This window comes from Gasterosteus aculeatus, chromosome 2 (assembly GCF_964276395.1).
Source record: "Gasterosteus aculeatus chromosome 2, fGasAcu3.hap1.1, whole genome shotgun sequence".
Taxonomy (NCBI): domain Eukaryota; kingdom Metazoa; phylum Chordata; class Actinopteri; order Perciformes; family Gasterosteidae; genus Gasterosteus; species Gasterosteus aculeatus.
This window is the reverse complement of record NC_135689.1, coordinates 2,850,653-2,859,186: the sequence shown is the minus strand read 5'-3', so window position 1 is coordinate 2,859,186 and position 8,534 is coordinate 2,850,653. Positions and strand designations below refer to the sequence as shown.

The window sequence follows — 8,534 nt, the reverse complement described above, 5'->3', positions numbered from 1 at the left end:
CCTGTACAGAGAACAGATGCTCCGCCGCTGTTTGCCCCCCATTGCGGATCTATAATCGGAACCGGGATCTTGTAGCTAGAACGAATGAAGGTGTCACATTTGAACATGGACATCTCGGTGTTGAGTGCAGGGATCATATTGATGACAGGAACCCCCCCCCCCCCCCTCTTGAGCACGGCTCCAACGTCACATACGAAACATGGAGCTGCAGTCGGGCGGGCGGGGGGGGGAGCGACCGTTTCATTTGCGCAGCTGCTTATCTCCCTTTACACACCCACGCACACGCACACGCACACAAACCAGGACCGGGCTGCCGCATTCACACGAGGCGCTCTGGCGTCTTTCGCCACAACCTCCACCGAGCAACCCGCGAGCGAGCGCACAGGAACGCGCATAACGATGCTGCGCGCATTTTAACCAGGAGGACCGAGAGGGAGCAACGACGGCGGTCTTCGGAGGAGCGCTGCGCAGGTCGGTCATGGTCGGCCGGGGGCTCCGGGGGTGCAAGCCCCGGTTCGGGAAGCGAGGCGGCCGGCTCTGGGTGTGCGCGGCGGCGGCGGCGGGCGCGCTCCTGCCGGCCCTGCTCTTCGTGGACCTCATCGAGTCGTGGGTCACCTCCCTCGGCATGGACACGGCGGTGGAGCCGCACGCCGGCGCCATCATCCCCCCGCAGAGCGTGCCCCCCACCCGGGCGGAGGAGTTCCTGCTCATGCCCAGCCCGCTCATCTGCCAGCGCGCAAAGCCTTTCCTCGTCACCATGGTTACCTCGGCGCCCCCCAACCAGAGGGCGCGCCAGGCCATCAGGGACACGTGGGGCGGGGAGGTGAAAGTGAGGGGCCTGCGGGTCGTGACCCTCTTCATGGTGGGCGCCGCGTCCGACCCGCGGCTGGCCAAGCTGCTGATAGAGGAGGCCAGGGAGCGGGGGGATCTGGTGCAGGGCCGTTTCCTCGACACCTACTCCAACCTCACCCTGAAGACCCTGTCCATGCTGGGCTGGGCCCGCCGGTTCTGCCCCCAGGCTCACTTCATGGCCAAAGTGGACGACGACGTCCTGTTCAACCCCGGCGCCCTCCTGCACTTCCTGAACAGGAGCCAGAACCCCTACGAGCAGGGCGACCTGTACCTCGGCAGGGTGCATCTCCACGTGGCCCCGGACCGCGACCCGGGGAGCAAGCACTACCTCCCTTCGGGGGCCTACCCTCGCCTGGTCTTCCCGGACTACTGCAGCGGCACAGCCTACGTCCTGTCCCGCGCCGCATTGCTCAAGGTGTCCCTGGCGGCCTCCGCGTCGCCTTTATCCACGCCTCTGCCCCCCGAGGACGTGTTCGTGGGCCTGTGCGCCCGGGCGGCCGGAGTGCGGCCCTCGCACTGCCCGCTGTTCTCCGGGGGCCCCGGGGTGCCGTACGGCCGCTGCTGCTATCAGGCCATGGTGTCCGTCCACCACGTGCCCCCCAGGGAGATGCTGCACTACTGGGCCGACGCCCAGACGTCCAAGCCTTGCTCCTGGCTGAGTCAGCGCGCCTCGCTGGGCTTCTGCAAGGTCAGGGCGATGCTCGGCTACGCGCTGGGGCTGGAGCAGGGTTGGTGACGGAAGGGGTGGGGGGGGTTGTAAAAATGTCAGTTTTTGTGTTTTTAGAGCTTTATTTTTTTAAACACTTGCAGAGCAGAATGGAGAATTGTCCCGGTGGCTTTTGTTTAGACACTGACGCACTTATTTAAACACGAAGCCCTGGAGGGGGGGGGGGGGGGGGGGGGCCTTAAAGTGTAGATGTTAGTCTATTAAGACACCTCACTGCATGATGCTCCAACTGGAACCGTAGATACAAAGGCGTCACATACCCAGCAGGAAGGGGAGATGCATAAATAAATATCTGCCAAAACACTAATGCTCAAAAGAGGACGTGGAGGAGTTCTGAGTATTGTGTTTTCTTAAGTAAAAATAGTCGTGAGCTTGAGGGCGACCTTAATGGAGCAGTTTTCAAATTGGAGGGAGGAACTTGCTCTTTGTTATTCTAGGGTTGGTAACTCGCTGCCTCCCAATGTGCACTTAAGTATTAGAGTAGTGTGATTTCAGACAGTTCCCAGCATGTCAGGATGAAGCCCCGAGTCGTGAAAACATATTTGTATGTTGGACGCAAATGCCGTCACAAATAAACCGCTCTGCATCATTTGCCTAACGTCCTTTTCTTTGGTGCACAGTTCCGCTTCGTTGTCACGTCAGTCTCTCCACTTCACCAACTGCCAGAAAGTGAAAGCCAGCGTTTCACAACCCACTTGCAAAGCAGGAAGAGGACGCCTGATGACGTTGGTCCTCTTTTTACTTGCTTTCACCAATATGCATCTTCTCTATTTGCTGTTTTTGGTCAATCTAGGTGGTTTGTATTGACGGCACTTTGGGAGACCAGCTGACACTCGGCTCCACGCCAAAGAAGAAACCAGTCAGTCAAGATAATCGCAGAGAGCTTTGACCGCCACATGAAACTGCTCAAAGGTGAACTATGAGACGTTCACGCAAACAACGTGGCTCTAAACGGCGATACGAGCACCGGGCATTGTTGCTTCTTTGAAGAACAAGTGTTATCGGACTCCTCGGCCGCGTTAGTTACTAATTAAGCTCGGAGTCAAATTAAAACGGGGTCGACGGCGGCGCGTGGAGTAGAGAGGGCGCGCCGGGAGCCGCAGGGTTGGCGGCTCGAACCCTGGCTGCTCCGTGTCCCTGAGCAAGACACAGAACCCCTAATTGCTCCCCGGGCAAAATGTAAAAACCATGGGTTAGAAAAATGTAATGCAAGTCCATTTGGCTCAATGAGCCGTGACGAAATGTAAGAGGAAGCGTAACTGTCGCCGCTCTCACGTGTTCCATCTATCCGGTCGTTCCAGTTATTACCGGTGCAACTGCCAATCTCAGATGCATGCGCGGCGAACACATTGTTTCTGCTCTGCGTTACTTACACGTTTCAAAAATAGACTTTTGGGGGAACTACGAGTTCTTGTCTTGTCGTGGTTACGCAAGACTTGAGGTCGGACGCACCTTCCGCTGAACAGAGGAGAGACACCGTTTGTTCAACAACCCGTTCTGAGTCGCTGACGTACCAGCGAGCACATTTCACATTTCGGGCCGCGACATTAAAAAAAACAAAACAACAACTCTGAATTCGGAAGCTTTGTTTATTCTTTGAACGTCTTTATATAAAACATTTGGCCTTTGCGCAGTCAGTTCGTCCACCAACGCATTCCATTCGACAAGGTCAGAAATGTGTTGCATCAGCAAAGAGGAACGACACTTCGCTCCGGATGAGGTGTGCGCCACATCACGCAGCCGCGCAGACAGGAAGTGCCGCCGGCTTCAGGCACCAAACCCAGTTGCTCTTTTGATTCAACTCAACATTGATTTCGCAAAAGGTGACACCCATTAGAACGACTGCTCATTCTGACAGTCAGAGTTTCTTGTTTCCTTCCCCCCCCCCAGCGGAGAAATGGCTCCTTTATGCAAAGTTCAAGAGTCACGCCCACAGGATGTCACGGGTTTCCAGCCGGCACAAAGCGCCCCCCCCCCCTCTTTTCTATTTTTTGAATCTGTCCAGAGCAGATCTCTTGCCCGACAGAAGCACCTCCTTCTTCTCCTTTCTCTCTCTTTCAGTCGTCACGTTGGCCTCGGCGGTTTTCTGGATGTCCTCCTGGAGGGTTAATGTGAGTGAGAGATGAGCCAAACTAAGCAGACATGGCAAGAAAGATTCAGCTCATCACATTTTTTAAATCAAACATTCCAGATCACTTACCCTCAGATCCTCATGGGCGACTTTCCTCTTGCGCTTTTCATGATTCCCGGCCGAACTTCGACCTTTTTTCTTGTACCTGGGAACAAATTTCTGTTTGGCTAACGGGTCAAAGCCCTGTGAAGACAAACAAAAACCAAGCTTTTAGAAGGATGTGAATGATAATGCACCAAATGTTTAGATCCGCTGCCTAAAATAAGACTAGATGCTTCCGGACACTGACCAGGGCTTGGACCCGGTCTTGGTGCTTCATCTCAAAGGTGGCGTGGTCCACCCTCCCCAGCTCCGTGGGGTCGAGGGTGATGAGATCTGGCTGGATCTTCTCCAGCAGCGCCTTGACCTCCCACTCCTGCCTCTGCTTGGCGCTGCGGTACGGATTGGCACCCAGGCCGTCGAAGTTGGGCTCTCCCGCCCCTGAAGAAGGGGAATCATAAATGTGAGCGGAGCAAAGAGAAAGGCCTGTTAGAAAGTCCACTTCTACAAATGTGAAAGCGAGTCGGACCTGGTACGAGCAGGCTGGTGAAGCCGTCTCCGTGTCCCACACCGAGGACGTCCTCAAAGGGACAGAAGTGCATCCCCCACACAGCTTTTTGAACCCTGTGAGCCATGTAGGGTTTAGTCACTGGGGTGCTCCACACGTCTCTGTACACCTGCAGGGAGAGCGTTTTAACGGGACAGGAGGGTAAAAAGTTACGATTTAAAATCAAGGTGAAATGTGCAAAATCTTGCATTGTTTTTTTATTTGTATCTCCGGCCACAAGACACAAATATCTTCTTTTCCTTAAACATCTAAACTCATTTGTACCTGAACTCATCTGAGAAGGAAATGTTGAAAACAATTGACAAAAGCTCAGCCGCAGTTTGCAATAATTAAAAATGAATAACGCAACAACATCTTGTCTCAGATAAGAGTCTGTACTTTACACTCATATATAACACCAGGTTGCGTTGCGCCATGTGGGAAACATGTGAGGTCCTTTCCGACACGACGACTTCTGTTTTTAAATATTAACCGGTTCCCCAAACTGACCACTTCCTGTAAGTCAGATGTTTTTGTTTTTAATGACCACAAAGAGAAAAGTGACCTGCACAATGTCCCCCGTGGCCGCGGACAGAAGTCCCCTCTGGCTCAGCGACAGGCAGGAAGCTCCAGCGGGGAGGAAGTAGGACTTGAGGGGCTTGAAGGATCTAATGTCGTATACCTTCATCTTTTTATCCATACCGGAGGTCACCATGTACCTGCCAGGAGGAGAACACAACGACATTGCTCTCTGGTGGACAAAGAGGAAACCACAGTTCATGTTGACCAACGCAGAGAAATGGCCAAATAGAAAGGAGAGTGAACGCTTCAAGGCGACTCACATGCCCGTCTTGTCCACGGCGACGGAGCGCACGGCGCCCTGGTGACAGAGCATCTTGGCCAGGGCTTCTTTCTGATTGGGCGACCAGAGGGTGACCGTGCCGTTGGAGTGGCCGAGGTGGACGATGGCGTTGTGAGGGTTCTGGCACATCACGTCGAGCCGGCCCGTCTTGGTGCAGGTGGCCGACACCTCCTTCCCCACGGACACATCCAGGTACTGCAGGAAGCTGGTGGCGCTCTGAGGGAGGGACGGTTCGTCAGTGCTGAGAGGAGCCGGGATGCAACACTGTGTGTGTGTGTGTATGTTTGCACTGAGTAGGCCACATTCTGCGTGAGCCCTGAGCTTCTGCACCGTTTCAGATAAAGATCATTCAGACGCGCATTATTAGCGGTTCACTTTTTGAAGAAACCAATTCCAGTGTTGGCTCCAGTCAGTAAATCTCACTGTGACTCATTTTTATTTCTAATTTCCAGTCTTAATTACCTTGTAATAATTGCAGCATCGTTACTGCGGTAACAGATTCATAATTAACGCTGTGCACAAAACCTATGACTTTGGCTTCATTGAACCCACCGCGGTGACGAGCAGGAAGTGGAAAGGCAGAAACTGCATCCGGAGGACGTCGTTGAATTTGCGGATGCAGTGAAGCTCGATTCCTTTGGAGTCGTAGATATAGAGGCACTTCTTCTGAGCCACCGCATACATGGCCTCACTGTGGAGCCACCTTCGTGGAAACACAAGGAAAACATTTTGCGCTATTTAGTTACAGGACAGACTGCCAAGCGTGACTCGGAAGATGTGCGCGGGACGACTCACTTCACGTCGTTGACGGACTCCATCACGTTTATCTCACACATGAGGTGTTTGGTCTGCCAGTCGATGCAAGCAACGTGGCCTCTCCTCCCACCGAGCAGCAGCTGACTGAAGAGAAGGAAGAAAAAACACACACACACACACACAACGCATTTACCTCCATGTTTCCATCAGGGGAAGATCGAAGCAGCCGCTGAGAGACATTTTCAGGTGTGCGGTTTCCTTCGGCTGTGAGATACTCACCGTCCCGTGTTGCTGTAATCCACTCGGTACGGTCCGAACTGAGACAGTTTCAGGCTGAAATGCTGTGCAGGAGAGAAAAATAACACATTTTTAAAAAAGGCAAAACACAGGGAACACTAATCATTTTAACCAACTGTAGCTTCAGTACAATTAGGATATAAAAAACTGCATTTGTCAAGCTAGGAGCTCACATTTGATTACATTCAGTTAGGGGGAAAAGAAAAACGAGAGAAACGTTTATTAACGTGATATCCAGCATCTGTCTACATCTGACCTTCGTGGCTGATGTTATATCAACGGAGTCCGCGATGTCCTCCTGAGATATGGTACAGGTGTCCTCGTCTTCGTCGCCTTCTAGGAACCTGGGGAGAGAGAAAAACACATCACCCTCAGAACTCGCCGTAAACGTTGAATGTTTCCTCACAGTCACACCGTCCGCTGTGACGAGGGAGGAGAGCGCCAACATTTTTGGGAGAAATTACCCAGCATCCTCCGGGAGCACGAGGTCAAGGCGAGCGGCTTGTTTCTGGGCCATTTCCGAGGTTTCCTCGGAGCGCGTGATGATGTCCTTCAGCTTGTAATGCTGGCTGCGAGACTGCGACCAGAAGAAGAACGAGATGTTGGTTAACTCCCATTTATTTACCAAAAGTGTGTCAACGAGCGTCGTGGTGGTGCTCACCGTCTTAGTTTTATCTTTCCTCTTGAACTTCTGCAACCGGTCTTCTGGAATAGGAGCAGGGCCCGGGAAAGGGTCGGACTTCTGAGAGCAGAACACGCTGGGTTTAACGTGAAGATGTTTGTATCCATATGCTTGAATGCACTTATTGGAAGTCGCTTTGGATGAAAGCGTCAGCTAAATGACGTGTTTATAAAAGAGAGGTAGTTACTTCATGTAGTTCCGATGGATTAGATGTATGGCCTCAATTAAGAGCTGGGTGGACAGATTCTCGTACCTACTTCTTAGAATGAAAAAGAGCGCATAACTCACCCCGGATAGGACTTGTTCTTCATCTTCTGAATCTTCAACGAGTCTTCTTTTGTTCGCTTTCTGCGCCTGCTGCTGTCCCGTCTTCCCCACGTTGTTCCCATCCTTCCTCGCCACCTCCTGCGGGTCCTTCCAGTAGCGAGCCGCAGGCTGCGGAAGAGGAGCAAAACTCTTGAGAACAAGACCGGTTTGTTTGTGCGCAGTGTCGGCGACCTCGCCTCGCCTCGCCCCGCGCCCCGGACCCCCACAACCGCACGCGCGCTGCTGGCGTTAGCCGCGCGATGCTAACGGCGCTAACACCACGTTGTGCGCGTCGGGGTGAAAAGTCCCGCGTTAGCGCGCGTCGGCGGACGGTATGTCAAGTTAGACGCTGTTAATAATGATTAAATCGTCGTTACCGTCTTCTTTTTCTCCACGTGTGCGGCTTTCGCCGCTTGGTCGCCTGTGGACGCCATCTTTGTTGTGTATGTTTTTTACTTCCTGTGACGTCACGTCTGAATGGGTCACTTCCGGCAAATTTGTGTATTTTTCTGCTTATAGATAAATATACATATGGGTCAAAGACAAATACGCCGTATAAAGAGGTAGTTGAAAAAACAATGTCCTAGATGTAATGAATACATTGAGGGACAATGTGGATAAACAAGTCTATGTGGATGTATAACTTTTCAAAGTGTTTTAAATCAAGCCAAACAAATGTCAGCCACAACCACATATTTATGAAATGTATTCATTTTCATCATAAAATTCTGTAAATAATCCTTTGGAGAGTCAACAGTCGCTGATACTAGTATTTTGTGGTTGTAGTTTATATATGCAATAATGTTGCAATAAATGCGTTCTCTTCATCGGGTACTTATTTGGATTGTACTTTTATAACAGGGATACGTAAGAATACAAATTAATTCATTCTATTCAGAGCATAATAAGTTATCTTTTTTTATTTCAACCTAAATGTATAGCATTCACTTTTAATATTTTACCAGGTTGCCCCACTTAACATATTAATCGGTAGTATTTCCTGACAATATTCATATCAGAGGGGAAAAAAAGTCAAACTCTAGTTTGGCATAAACGAAAACACCATATTTTTAAAGAAAGAAAGAAAACAAAAGTTGAAATTGAATTTGATTAAAAAAAACGTTTTAAAATAACCTTAAACTTAAAAAGCCAAAACATTTCCTGATTGTATTTATACTCATTTGATAGTGAGGAGTTTATTTTTTCTTGAACACGACTTAACAATCTCTAATCAAGGTCCACCTTCTTGCCTTTTGAAGACCTTTCGGTTGCCTGCTCACAAAAAAGGTCACCAGACCAGATCAGGACTTATTATTTCAATACTGGTAAACACAT

At 50.9% G+C, this 8,534-nt stretch overlaps 2 protein-coding genes across 3 annotated transcripts; one reads left to right on the top strand and one right to left on the bottom strand.

Annotated features, from left to right (window-relative positions):
• The first annotated feature begins 238 nt into the window (after positions 1 to 238).
• Positions 239 to 4,670, top strand: b3galt4 (UDP-Gal:betaGlcNAc beta 1,3-galactosyltransferase, polypeptide 4). Of its 2 annotated transcripts, XM_078082851.1 has the most exons (2): positions 249 to 1,540; positions 2,200 to 4,670. In XM_078082851.1, exons 1-2 carry the CDS (start codon positions 479 to 481, stop codon positions 2,407 to 2,409), a joined length of 1,272 nt encoding a protein of 423 aa, XP_077938977.1. In that variant the 5' UTR covers positions 249 to 478; the 3' UTR covers positions 2,410 to 4,670. The 2 variants fall into 2 exon arrangements, with proteins under 2 accessions (XP_040049350.2, XP_077938977.1); XM_040193416.2 differs by lacking the exon at positions 2,200 to 4,670 and having other exon boundaries at positions 239 to 2,170.
• wdr46 (WD repeat domain 46) lies at positions 3,151 to 8,017 on the bottom strand. The gene is made up of 14 exons (XM_040193414.2): positions 7,577 to 8,017; positions 7,182 to 7,328; positions 6,873 to 6,953; positions 6,676 to 6,788; positions 6,468 to 6,555; positions 6,194 to 6,255; positions 5,954 to 6,058; positions 5,711 to 5,861; positions 5,139 to 5,374; positions 4,862 to 5,015; positions 4,279 to 4,426; positions 4,000 to 4,190; positions 3,780 to 3,893; positions 3,151 to 3,677 (listed from the first exon to the last, which is right to left on the bottom strand). Exons 1-14 carry the CDS (start codon positions 7,631 to 7,633, stop codon positions 3,564 to 3,566), a joined length of 1,761 nt encoding a protein of 586 aa, XP_040049348.1. The 5' UTR covers positions 7,634 to 8,017; the 3' UTR covers positions 3,151 to 3,563.
• Positions 8,018 to 8,534: the final 517 nt, after the last annotated feature.

Excerpts from the sequence above, each read along its gene's own strand:
- b3galt4 (XM_078082851.1), top strand. The coding sequence starts at position 479 with ATGGTCGGCCGGGGGCTCCGGGGGTGCAAGCCCCGGTTCGGGAAGCGA. Across the intron at positions 1,541-2,199 it reads CCTCGCTGGGCTTCTGCAAG|TTCCGCTTCGTTGTCACGTC; the intron begins GTCAGGGCGATG and ends TTTGGTGCACAG.
- wdr46 (XM_040193414.2), bottom strand. The coding sequence starts at position 7,633 with ATGGCGTCCACAGGCGACCAAGCGGCGAAAGCCGCACACGTGGAGAAA. Across the intron at positions 6,556-6,675 it reads GTGCTCCCGGAGGATGCTGG|GTTCCTAGAAGGCGACGAAG; the intron begins GTAATTTCTCCC and ends CTCTCTCCCCAG. Across the intron at positions 4,191-4,278 it reads CACCAGCCTGCTCGTACCAG|GGGCGGGAGAGCCCAACTTC; the intron begins GTCCGACTCGCT and ends CCCCTTCTTCAG.